Genomic DNA, 13,282 nt, shown 5'->3' with positions numbered 1-13,282 from the left:
CTGATGAGTGTGTCCTTGTTTTTGAACAGAGTGTGTATTGTATGGAACATCTGGAATGTTCAGCTGTGAACATCTGGCTCTGTGGAATAAGCTCTTCTCCAATTTTGTACTGGTGCCCATTAAAAAACTGATCTTCATTTTCTTCATTTACTTCGTTACAGAAAAGAGATTAGTTCTCCCAGCCAGCCATCCTCCCACCTCCCTGTAGCTGCCTGATGTCGGCTCTTAGGAGATGGAAGAGGGAAATCACTCGGTGGTGACTGAGTTCATTCTCTCAGGACTGACAGATCGTCCACAGCTGCAGGTCCCTCTGTTTGTATTGTTCCTACTGATTTATGTTACCACCCTGGTCTGGAACGGGGGGATGATCTTATTAATCACCATTGACCCACAACTCCACACCCCCATGTACTTTTTCCTCAGAAATTTGTCTTTCTGTGATCTCTGCTGTTCCACAGTAATAGCCCCCAAGATGCTGCAGAATTTCTTGGCTGAGCAGAAAAGCATTTCTTACGCTGCCTGCGCTGCGCAAATGTATTTCTTTTTCTCTTTTGAAGATATTGAGTGTGTCTTGCTGGCTGTGATGGCGTATGACCGTTATGTGGCCATCTGTAACCCCCTGCAGTATAGGGTCACCATGTCCACGCAGCGTTGTCACCTGCTGGTGGCTTTGTGCTATGCTGTGGGGATTGTGGATTCAATGATACAAACATGTTTTACATTCCGGCTCTCATTCTGCCATTCCAACATCATCAACCATTTCTTCTGTGACATGCCCCCGCTGCTGGCGCTCTCCTGCTCTGACACTAGCATCAGTGAGATTTTGTTATTTGCTTTGAGTGGCTTCATTTTAGTGGGAAGCATTGTGACTGTCCTTCTCTCCTACATCTATATCATTGCCACAACCTTGAAGATCCGCTCTGCCGAGGGCCGGCGCAAAGCCTTCTCCACCTGCGCTTTCCACTTGATCGCAGTGGGCATGTTTCATGGGTCTGAACTCTTCATGTATTTACGGCCCCCCTCCAGCTATTCCTTGGACACGGACAAAATAGCCTCAGTTTTTTACACTGTGCTGATCCCCTTGTTGAATCCCCTCATCTACAGCCTGAGGAACACAGAAGTGCAGGGCGCCTTGAGGAAAGTCATCAATAAACTCCTAACCAAGTCTTGAGTCTGATTAACTCGGTGCTAGTTTAGCGATGGGGAGTGGGCACCAATGTATTCAATTCCTGGCCCATTGCAATGTCCTTTCACAAAGATGGTGGTGAAATTGTTTACTGTTATATTTTGGTTAATAACATTAATTCTTTGCCTTCCCACAAGACCTGCAGCTGGGACATGAGTTCAGGGCTTCCTTGGGCTATTGCTGTAGCAAAACGCAAGGAGGCACCTATTTCACGTGTGAGTGTAAGGATACGTGTGAAGTGCTTTGAAAGCACGGAGCTGTATGTACCGGGAAAGAGTAGGGGGGCACCAAATCTCCTTGTTCTACATCATGGGATTGGTTCCATTATGCATTTGCAAATAGAAAGTGTGTGATTTCTGGGGTTGAACCAACACACCCTCCAGCTACTCTGGACTCTTCCTGTGCTCTGTGGGGTTGTTGCAGAGATTGTCACTGGGTTTGTGTCCATGCACAAGGAGCAGAAAGGTGATTTCCATCACCACAGCCTTTATATTCGGTTAAGGTAACAACAAAACCAGTATGGGTAATGTTTCCAAGAGAGAGCGTGGTGTGTGTGCGTCCTCTGACCCAGTCTGCATGGAACTGAATAAAAATAGCATGGAAAGGGTTTGTTTTTTCTAACCTCTAAATTAAACAGAGGGATAAAGTCAAACCAGACACTCGGTGTGTATCCTATATCAGCAAGTTTGCTGTGAGTTTTTCCTCTTAGTTCTGTTGGAAAGTATTATACACTCTGAAGAGTAGGGATTCTGGGAATGGTACAGCTCAGGGGATTGTGAGTGAGAAATGGACAGAGTTGCTGGTGCAATAACTGATTTTAGAGTTCCCAGGTGCTTAGAGAAAATTCAGTTCAACCTGATCCCAGTCTGAAAATTCCCTAAATGTCTGACAAATGGAAAACGTTGAGCAAAATTTCCTTTGGGGTCAATGGAAACATTTTAATGCCCAGGCATTTTCCTTTCCTTCCTGGGCACTTTTCAATGTAAAAACAAAGACAATGAAGGGCTTCCCTGACATGATGGATGGGAGTAGAGGAGGTGATGATGGTGCTGCTTCTCTTGCTCTGGATCTAGCTCAGTGCTGGCGTATGCTACTCCTGTAAGTCAATCTTAAGTTATGCCATGTCAAATCAATGTAACATAACATGGAGCCTTTGAATTGCAGGGCACTTTTTATATCTTGGTACCAAAGGGACAAGGAAGTGGAACCTCAGAACTCCCAGACTTGGTAATCTTAGCTTCTACAGCCCACATTAAAGAATTGATAGGATGTTCCAGTATTCGCTAATACTTACAAAAAAGGTAGATAGATACTTCACTCCTGGACTCCCATATAATTCTTTGTAAATACAATTTTTTTAAAAAAATTACCATTTATATTTATTTTTACTTTCCATGTTCCATGATAAAATGTTAAATATGTTCCTTTAAGAATGTAAAAATGGTTTGAAATAATAAAAATCTGCCTATTTGTACAATATACAGTTGCCTCTTCTCAGTTGAACTATCTGGAAGCCGCATTTACAAAAGCATTCACTGATTCAAGAAAATTAAAAGTTAAAGAAAGCAACCACAAGCAAATAAGATTTAAAATAAATTATTTGATCATGGAGACAGGCAGTATCCTTATGCTCACCTCATTTGCAAGATAATGATATATTGTGTGCATAGCATGCTTTGTGAGGTGTCATTTTAAAGCTCATAATCTGCTGACCATCATTGTCCTGGTAAAATGTGTAAGCCAACATTGTATGTAAAGTCATAGGATTCTACTCTACAACATTAGTCATATGTTCCAAGAAAAGCAGATGCAAAATAGTTCCTCAGAAAGAAGTAAAAGAGATATTTCAGCCAGGTGTAAACAAAATCAAATAATAGCACATGTGGTTAAGAGGCCTTTCTTGGGCAGGAAGATGAAAAAAGTGAGAAATCTACATTTAAACATACAAACAATAGTGTTTTTCTGTCCCTTCACTTTTTGTCTCCTGACTGTCACCTGGAGCTCATTCTTGCAAAAGAGACATGACAGTAAGTGGAGAAGGCAAATACCCCAAAATTACTTGTCCTCCCTTTTTCTCTGCTCATGACACCCATGCCATTTGAAGGGAAAAGAAAGGAGCATTGGGCTGGAGAAGGGTTCTGGCTGAATAGTATACAGTCAGTAGGATGGCAGAGCAGGGAGTGAGAGAAATCTTTGCTTTGAATTCATTTACCTTGTTAAGTTAGGTATTAGTGGCATTTTAACTTTTTATTTCTTTGTAGCCAATTCTGGGCTTTATAGTTCACTATTTGCAATCACTTAGATAATGTGTAGTTTCTGTAGCAAATAAATGTGTTTTATTGCTTTATCGAAGCCCGAGTGTCTTGAAATTGAAATATTTAGGAAACTATTTGAGAATATGGTTTGTGTATATCATTTCCTATTAATAAAATGGCAGACTTTATGTGAACTGGTGTTGTCCAGGAGGGTGCTGGACAGTACCAGACACACTTTCCATTCAGCATTGCTGGGCCCCGTGACCTAGATATTCATGCTCTGTGCTGTTGGATTGAAAAGCAGCACGGGATTCTCTTGTTCACGAAGCTGCCAGGTGCTTAGACCAAAGACCGAAACTGCGATTAATCTAGGTGAAGTGGAAAAGAAACTGTGGAGAAAAGTGATGCAACTGATTCAGAACTGAAAGTGGGAAATTATCACAGTAGCATTAAGCATTTATAATCAACAGCTCTCAAAGCAGTTTACAAAGCAGTGTTCATTTCATATAATTCATTTTCAAAATAGGGTTCCTGAGATTCAAGGTGTTTAAGGGATTTGCCCAAAATTGCCCAGTTGTGGAGAAGCAGAATTGAGAGCAGATTCCAGATCTTATGTACAAGGGTCTGGTACATGTTACACTCAGTATGTCAGTCTGATTCTGAGCTAGGCCAGGAATCCAGATTTACTCTACTGAAATTATTTGTATTCCTCCAGAGTTACACCAGTATAACTGATAGAAGCATCTGGCCCAAGGTACCTAGGCCCATGGTTTCCAGACCAACACTGGGAAATTACGTTCAAGACCAACAAATAAAGTGGAAAACATTTACATCATTATGTTATCATACTAAAAAGACACTCCAGGAGATGCAGCGTTCCACATGAGCAAAAGCTTTGGCCCTCTGTGTTACATCACCACAAGGAAAGACAGGCAACAACATTATCTGCATGGGCTCTGCACAGCTGCTCTCCTAGGACAGGGGTCAGCAACCTTTCCAAACCAAAAAGCCAAACTACATCAAAAGTCAGAACAAGGGATCAACAAAGAGCCACATAAGAGTGCCCATTTGCATGGCTGAAAAATATACAACGCAATATTATTGATAATTGACATAATGATAATAATAGAACAAATGAAGCATTGTACTCACAGACTTTATTTAATGGCACTTCTGCTGCTGCATCTTTTCACACATTTCTTTGACGTTTACATCATAACTGGTCAAATCCAGCATCACGCATGCAATTCAGGCCGTCTTCTGTCAATCTTGCAAGAGGGGGCTGGTGATGTGGACCTGCAGGAGTCTGGGGTAGGGTATATGATGGACTTAGGGCACAAGGTAGGAGTGTGAGGGTGCAGGAGTGTTATGGCAGGGGACTAGGGATGTGGGGCTATGAGGGGCTCAGGGCAGGGGGTTCAGGTGTATGATGGACTCACAGTTGACGTGTGCGGACGTGTAGGAGTGATATGACACTGCACCAGATGGGGGCTTGTTGACCAGACTTTATTTTTAAATAAAGTAAAATATTATGTCCAACACAAAAGGTTTCAACGTTGTCTTTATTTATGGCAGGGGTGGGGAAACTTTTTTGAGTCGGGAGCCACTGAACCAGAGAAAAATCAGTTGGGGACCACACAAGTGAGAAGCAAAAAAAAACTCCCCCAAAACCTCCAACCCTCATGGATATGATCCACAACTGAAACACCTCACTCCCCTGGTACTCCAGCCCCGTCATGGGAGAGGGGCAGCGAGGACTGAGGTTCAAGGCTTCAGGCCAGATTTACTCTTCTGGGGTTCCAGGGTTAATAGATTTTGTGGGTCCCCCTAGCCTCTGAGTTGGGGCCAAAAATGAGGCATTAAGTGTGCGGGACAGAGCTGCCAGTGAATGGGATAGGGCTAGGAGTGCAGGATCTGAGCAGGAGGTGGAGTGCAGGAGGGGGTGAGGACGAGAAGTCTGGCCTGAGGGCAGGGGATGTCTGGGCAGGGGGCAACTGGCCAAGGGTATCGGGCCATGGCCTGGAGGGACGTTGGCTGGGAACTGGGGGCAAGGGCTGTCTGGATTGAGGGATGGGGGAATTTGGACAGGGGGCAGGCTGACTGGCCAGAGGGTAGAGGGATGTTGGCCAGAGGGCTGGGAACAGGAGGTGTCTGGCCAGAAGGCAGGGGGTGGGGTCTGGCGGGGGGGGTCTGGCCAGGGGGCAGAAGCTCTCTGGCCAGGGGCTGGCTGGGGGGGGCAGAGGGTCTGTGGCCAGGGGCTGTCTGGCTGGAGGGGCAGAAGGTCTCTGGCAGGGAGGGCAGAGGGCAGGGAGTGTCTGGCCGGGGAAGTAAGGGTTGTCTGGTCAGGGGGCAGAGGGTCTCTGGCCAGGGGGCAGGAGGTCTCTGACCGGGGAGGCAGAGAGCAGGGGGTGTCTGGCCTGAGGGGTCTCTGGCCAGGCTGGCAGGAGCTCTCTGACGGGGGGGGGGGAGAGCAGGGGGTGTCTGACCGGGGGGCAGGAGCTCTCTGACGGGGGGGGGGGGAGAGCAGGGGGTGTCTGACCGGGGGGGGGGGGGCAGGAACTCTCTGACGGGGGGGGGGGAGAGCAGGGGGTGTCTGACGGGGGGGGGGGAGGGGGGGGGGCAGGAGCTCTCTGACGGGGGGGGGAGAGCAGGGGGTGTCTGACCGGGGGGGGGCAGGAGCTCTCTGACAGGGGGGGGGGGGGAGGGCGGGGGGAGCAGGGGGTGTCTGACCGGAGGGCAGGAGCTCTCTGACGGGGGGGGGGGGGGGAGAGCAGGGGGTGTCTGACCGGGGGGGGGCACGGGGGGGGGAAGGGGGTGTCTCTCTCTCTCTGACGGGGGGGGGGAGAGCAGGGGGTGTCTGACCGGAGGGGGGGCAGGAGCTCTCTGACAGGGGGGGGGGGGGAGAGCAGGGGGTGTCTGACCGGGGGAGGAGCAGGAGCTCTCTGACGGGGGGGGGGGGGTCTGGGGGGGCAGGAGAGGGGGGGGGCAGGGGGTGTCTGACGGGGGGCAGTGGGGATTTTCGCCATGGGGCTGGGGGAGCCTGTCTGGCGGAGGGGAGTGGGGGGGGGGGGGTTGTGTCCTGAGGCAGGAGGCGCTCGGGGGCACTTACTCGTTTTCGCGCCGAGCGGCCGGCACCAACTCGCCTCCCGCGGAAGCCTCCGGGAAGGACGGGCCGGTCCCGGGCGAAGGAAATGTCCGCGCGCCGGGAGTCCTCTTTGGTGCCTGCTTCCCCCTTTAGTCCGCTTGTGCCCCGCGTTCTACCCCCCGGGAAGCGGCGCGGGCGTTCGAGGCTTGCGGGGCCCTAAGGCGGCGCGGGGCTCCGGAGGCGCCGGCTCTGGCTCCCTAGAGAGCCACGTCTGGCTCGCGAGCCCCCGGTTGCCGAGGCCCGTCGGCGTGAGTCGCTAGGCTGCCGCAGGGCCGCTCGCTTTCGAGTTACCCGCCCCCAGGGGCCACCCCGCTGAGACTCAGGAGCAAATAGTCCCCGGGTGAGCCTCTCCGCCCGCAGCCGCCGGGAGGTGGGAAGGGAAGAAAGGAAGCTTCCCGAGAGGGGAAATTTCCCCTTTTCTGAACATATCGACCCACCGAAGCGCTTTAGCCAGTGTTAGGCCCTAGAGAATTGGGCCCAGTGCAGTTATGTTAAGACAGATCAAGGAAAGAGGTTAACAAAGGTTCCCGGGTAGTCCCTGAGCAGAACTAGAGACATGGTTCAAGCAAGGGGCGCTCCCTACATACTTGCTTGAGTTGCAGAAGTAAAATAAGTGAAAGGCTGCATTCCTATACCGGTTGTGATGGGAACAGCTAGTTTGAGAACTGATAAGGTAACTCCCTGTTTCTGTTCTCACCCTGATCTTAAGGAACTGTCTCTGCCCTCTGCTGTTTTAACTCCCTGTCTCCTTGTTGTTTGGTACTTGCCTTCTGGGCTGATAAGAAAGCTGTTGACGTATTATGAATTGCTTAAGACCATGAAGTATACACATTAACACGAGAAGCTTCTAACTAATTAAGGGGGGGCTGAGATGCTTGGGCAAATGTTTTATGACGCGACGGAACTGTCTATATAATCTTACTTGTTACTGAAATCGTGGCTGGTTCACTTGGGAGACGGGCCGCTCTCTATTGTAGTGCGCACTATTCAATAAAGAGCTCGTGATTGGATCTTGCTGGTGTTGCCTGTCTCTTTGCGGTCAGACAACGAACGGAGGCCATCCGGGTTAAAGTCCCCGACACCAGGGAGGCAGGAGGATGACGGGAAAGGGAGCGAAAAGTAGCCTTAAGAATTCCCCCAGTGATACAGGGAGTGGCACTAGTAAAGTCACTACAGTGACTCAGCTCTGGTGCAGCTGGGGGACCTGTAGAGTAGATGCTTTCCACATCGAGTGTAGGAGTTTTTATTCCCCTTGGTGTAGCTAGCCCACGTGTCCAGATGTGGCAGAAGCTGGGGGTGGGGAAGGAAGAACCACACTAAGGATTCGTTCAATCTAACTGCCCCATTCAGAGTGTGAATGTTTTTCAGCCTTGTGCAACAGAGCTCAATCAACCTAATGTTAAGCCTAAACCAGACCTGAGATCTTGTAGTGGTGGACAAGACCATGTGGGAAGTCTCATCTTCTCTCTCTGAAGGGCAACAGAATCCCCTTCAGTTCTTTGGGTTCAGACAAGTTGGAAATAGTCCAGCTGCCGCAACATCCCTATAGAGATTATTTTGCATTTTGATTGAGCTCAGCCTCAGGCTGCCAGTGTGCAATTGGTGCTCTGTGTGTGTGTTTGCTGTGTAGTGGGCAATGTGTGTGTGTGTTGGGGGGGATACAGGTGAAACTGAAAGTTGGGCTTAGGCAGGTGTGTATCCCTTACCCTTCCTAGCACTCAGGCATGCATTCCCCCGGTGCAGGGCTCCTTCTGAGATCACAGAATCCTAGGTCTGGAGGGAACCTTGAGAGGTCATAAAATCCAGTCCCCTGTCCTCACGTCAGGACTAAGCACCGTCTAGACCATCCCTGACAGGTGTCTGTCCAACCTGCTCTTAAATATCTCCAGTGATGGAAATTCCACAACCTCCCTAGGCAATTTATTCCAGTGTTTAACCACCCTGACAGGAAGTTTTTCCTCATGTCCAACCTCAACCTCCCTTGCTACAATTTAAGCCCATTGCTTCTTCTGTTCTTTCCCCTTCACACTGTTTTGCAATTTTATCCCTAAGCTCTTTTGTACAGATTATCAGACATAGGAAATAAATAAAATTAACCAAAGAATTCGGAGGGGGCTGGCATGCTAGGAGATATTTTGCAGGAGCATCTGCAGAGAACATTTACATTTTTCACATCAGCATCCCATTCCAAGGACACTCGATTATCAATGTGTTCTTATTTAGTGCTTCATATCTTGCTCCTTCACTAGTGTGCAGCCTGGACACTTTGCAAGACTAAATAATACAAACCAGGAAATGAGAGACAGGAGACATTACTGAAAGCAATGGAGATATGATGACTAAAGTCCTCATGCAGAGGGACTAAGGGAAAGGAAGAAGGAATAGCTAAAGTGGAAGAAGGTCCGATTTGAGAGGAAACTTGAAGAAAAGGAAAAAAAAACTGACTGGAGCATGGATGCTTTGTGTTGGGCCAGAATCTTCCCAGCCCATACAACTGCCCTTTCTCCCCAACTCATTGGCTATGTCTAGACTGGCATGATTTTCCACAAATGCTTTTAACAGAAAAGTTTTTTTCATTAAAAGCATTTGTGGAAAAGAGCGTCTAGATTGGCACAGACGCTTTTCTGCAAAAGCACTTTTTGCAGAAAAGCGTCTGTGCCAATCCAGATGCGGTTTTGCGCAAGAAAGACCCGATCGTCATTTTCGCCATCGGGGCTTTTTTGCGCAAAACAGTTTTAGCTGTCTACTCTGGCCCTCTTGCGCAAAAACATTTCCAGAAAAGGGCTTTTTCACAAACAGGAACGTCAAAGCATTTGCGCAAGAAGCACTGATTTCAGACAGTAGAACGTCAGTGCTTTTGCGCAAAATCAAGTGGCCAGTGTACACAGCTGGCAAGTTTTTGTGCAAAAGCGGCCATTTTTGCCGAAAAACTTGCCAGTCTAGATGCAGCCATTATGGGCCTGTTGTCTGCAGAACAGCGTTCTCATAGACTTTAAGGTCAGAAGAGACCATTATGCTCATCTAGTCTGACCCCCTGCACAGTGCAGGCCACAGAATCTCACCCACCCCTCTTAGAATAATCCTCTCACCTATATCTCCGATATTGAAGCCTTCAAATACTTTGAAGGTCCCAAGATGCAGAGAATCCTCCAGCTGTGATCTGCGCCCAATGCTACAGAGGAAGGCGAAAAACCTCCAGGGTCTCTGCCAATCTACCCTGAAGGAAAATTCTTTCCTGACCCCAAACATGGTGATCAGCTAAACCCTGAGCATGTGGGCAAGACTCACCAGCCAGACACCCAGAAATTCTCTATAGTAGTACTTAACTCCTGCATTAAGAGGAAGGAGGAAAATTCCCCCATCAATCCAGGGAATGTCCATACTAAAGTCACTACACTGACTCAGGTGTAATGCTGCTATTGTACCACAACGTGGGTGCTTTCTACATTGACAGAAGGGTTTTTTCCATAGATATAGTTAATCCACAGCTCCAAAAGGCAGTAGCTAGGAAAATGAAAGAATAGTACTCAGAAGTTTGTTTTTGATACTTATCAACAAGTATAAAACTGGAAATACACAATCAAAGGGGCTGAGGTTCTTATCCTACCTTCTTTCCTTTTCATAGCCCTCACTTTGGACTACAACCCAAGCAGAAGTCCCTTCATCGCTGTGAATTGAGGCCCAGGGACAGCTGATGTCTTTATTTTCCCCTGAGCTATTGACCAGGAGAGTGGTTCCCCAATTGTCGCATCAAAGAAGATGGGCCATTCAAAAAGGCCTGTCTGAAGAAGGAAGGCCATAAAAGTCTCTTTCATCAGGCCGTGCCAACACCTAAAAGCAACCCAGCTCATGATGGGGTGTAATACAAGCCAAGCTGTAGAGACTGAAGAGACAAATATACTATTGACACAACTGGTGTTTGAGACAGAGGAACCAGGCCCCTTAAACATCAGGCTCTTTGGACAGACATAAGACAATCTGGTGCCAACTGCTTATTAATGTGCATATGGCCATGGGCCATCTTGTATCTTGGATGGTGTAGGTCAGAGTTTCTCAACCTCTTTATTTCGGAGATCCCCCCACACAACAAGATCTATGGCCCATGTCCAGACAAGTAATTTCCATTAAATTTAAGTAATTGTTTGGAGAGAGATATTGGAATCCATTAATGAGAGCAGGGAACTGTATGTGACAATCACTAGAGGTTCCTTCCTGTTCTATGATTCTATGTCTCTGTGGTCTCCATGTGAGCTCTTCTGGTCATCATTTGATCTCCATCAAGCAAAAAGAAAGAACCTCTCTGGGGAGGAAGCTAGGAAGGGAAGGACACAGAATGCCAGGGTGACTGTCTGTAATACACCTAGATATCCTATGGGTTTTACATTCCACCCGTTGGTGTCAGGAGTGTGAGGTGATTCTGAAAACAGGAATGACTGGGAAGATCTCAACTCTAGCCGCAAACAATTAGCACTTGCCAGTTCTATCGAACTTTCTGATCCTCTGATTCTAAACTTCTTGCTAAGTCTGCTTGAGAATATTTCTGGAAAAGTTTGTATTTTGTGATGGGAAATTGTGTTTTCATGCACTTCTCTGTTCCATGGAAATGATCAGCTTCCCATCAAAATACCAAACTCACCTCATCCCTATACTGTTGGAGTGGACCTCTGGTGATGTTCAGGGGCAGTTCAGCAAGAGAAGAGACCTGTCTGGGAGCCTGGTTCATGGAGGAGATGGATGGTATGTAGTGCTTGAGGCAGGCCTCTGGTATTTCTGAGCCAAAATATTCAGTTTTCAACCTCTAATGAAGAACAAATTCTTTGTTGATCAGCTCCATTCAGTACCCGACTTGCACTGAAAATGGCAGAATGCAATACACCCCTAACCTCGTGCTCTGTAATTCTGAGAGACGTTACATCGTTTAATCATACAGTAGGAAAGTGTGGGCTAATTAATCCCCAGGGCATGAGTGACACTGAAGATGGCTTTGGCCCACTGAGCATGTTAATTAGGTATTTTGTCTCTCAGAAGTCAGGCCCTACTAGTATAAAACGTCTGGAATGTTCCAAACTGGCAGCATCTGCTGATGGGAAAATACCACCCTGTCTCTCTCCTCAACACGTCCATGCTGTTGCCCTGCATCAGTCACACACCCATGGAGACGCACGTCATGGTGATCGACAGGTACTGAATTTGAGGTACAGAAATGACATTTTTGGGTGCAAAAATAGGCAAACATAAAGTCACTAAAACCAACACCTTCCATTCGATCTGTGGGTTTTCCTATGGATTAAAGGACATGCCGTTTTGGGATGCCAAAAAGCGTAATTAGCACAGTGAATAATTTTATCCCAAACCAACATGCCGAGCCACACAGCTCCCCTTCCCCAAAGTGCAGAACTTGTTTACTCTCACCCCTTCTTTAGCTTCTTCAGAGCGAGATGGTTTTCACCATAATTCTCTCACAACAGAGTCACAACTCACTGTTTGCTACTTGGATTAGTGATGAAGAGTGTTTGTGAGGAGGGCATGATTAACCAGCATGTCCTTGTATTTCTACAGTGGGTGCATTGCATGGAACACCTGGAATGACCTGCTGTGAACATCTGGCTCTCTGGACTAAGTCCATCCCTACTGTGATACTGATTAAGAAACTGATCTTCATTCTTCTTCTCTTACTTCATTACAGCAAAGGATTCGTTTTCATCAGTCATCCCTTTACCCACATCCCTGTAGCTGCCTGATCTCTGCTCAGAAGAGATGGAAAAGGGAAATCAAACGGTGGTGAATGAGTTCATTCTCTCAGGACTGACTAATATTCCAGATCTACAGGTCCCCCTGTTTTGGGTGTTCCTACTGATTTATGTTATCACCTTGATAGGGAACGGGGGGATGATCTTGTTAATCACAATTGACTCCCGACTCCACACCCCCATGTACTTTTTCCTCAAGAGTTTGTCTTTCTGTGATCTCTGCTATTCCACGCTAATTGCCCCTAAGATGCTACAGAATTTCTTAGCTGAGAGGAAAGTTATTTCCTGGCCTGCCTGCGCTGTGCAAATGTATCTCAACGGCGCCCTTTCAGATACTGAGTGTCTTTTGCTAGCTGTGATGGCGTATGACCGGTACATGGCCATCTGTAACCCGCTGCTCTATAGGGCTACCATGTCCAGGCGGTTCTGTAACCAGCTGGTGGCTGGGGTGTGTGCTGTGGGCTTGGTGGAGTCCATGATAGTCACCTGTCTGACATTCCGGCTGTCATTCTGCCGCTCCAATGTCATCAATCATTTCTTCTGTGACATGGCCCCACTACTGGTGCTCGCCTGCTCTGACACTCACATCAATGAGAATTTGGTAATGATCTCCACATGCTTCATTGTGTTGTGCAGTGTTGTGACCATCCTCCTCTCCTATGCCTGTAGCATCTCCGCCATCCTGCAGATCCACTCTGTCGAAGGCCGGCGCAAAGCCTTCTCTACCTGTGCTTCTCACTTGACTCTGGTGGTCATGTTTTATGGCACCTTCCTCTTTATGTATTTACGACCCATCTCCACCTATTCCATGGACACAGACAAAATGGCCTCCATCTTGTACACACTGGTGATCACTATGTTGAACCCTTTCATCTATAGCTTGAGGAACAGGGAAGTGAAGGACGCCCTGAAGAAAACCATGAAGAAACTCCTAAGCACTTCTTGA

General features: G+C 47.6%; 2 protein-coding genes across 2 annotated transcripts; both read left to right on the top strand.

The window, feature by feature from the left end:
* The first annotated feature begins 232 nt into the window (after positions 1–232).
* LOC102446545 (olfactory receptor 5AR1-like) lies at positions 233–1,171 on the top strand. Its single transcript, XM_006133551.3, has one exon. It carries the CDS (start codon positions 233–235, stop codon positions 1,169–1,171), a length of 939 nt encoding a protein of 312 aa, XP_006133613.3.
* An 11,523-nt stretch (positions 1,172–12,694) lies between these two features.
* Positions 12,695–13,282, top strand: LOC102446791 (olfactory receptor-like protein OLF2). Its single transcript, XM_006133552.3, has one exon. The coding sequence runs from the start codon at positions 12,695–12,697 to the stop codon at positions 13,280–13,282; it is 588 nt and encodes a 195-aa protein (XP_006133614.3).

The sequence above is a fragment of the Pelodiscus sinensis genome, chromosome 5 (assembly GCF_052426305.1).
Source record: "Pelodiscus sinensis isolate ZL-2025 chromosome 5, ASM5242630v1, whole genome shotgun sequence".
Taxonomy (NCBI): Eukaryota; Metazoa; Chordata; order Testudines; family Trionychidae; genus Pelodiscus; species Pelodiscus sinensis.
This window is presented reverse-complemented; position numbering and strand designations above follow the sequence as displayed.

Coding starts and splice junctions, on each gene's coding strand:
- LOC102446545 (XM_006133551.3), top strand. CDS start 233: ATGGAAGAGGGAAATCACTCGGTGGTGACTGAGTTCATTCTCTCAGGA.
- LOC102446791 (XM_006133552.3), top strand. CDS start 12,695: ATGGCGTATGACCGGTACATGGCCATCTGTAACCCGCTGCTCTATAGG.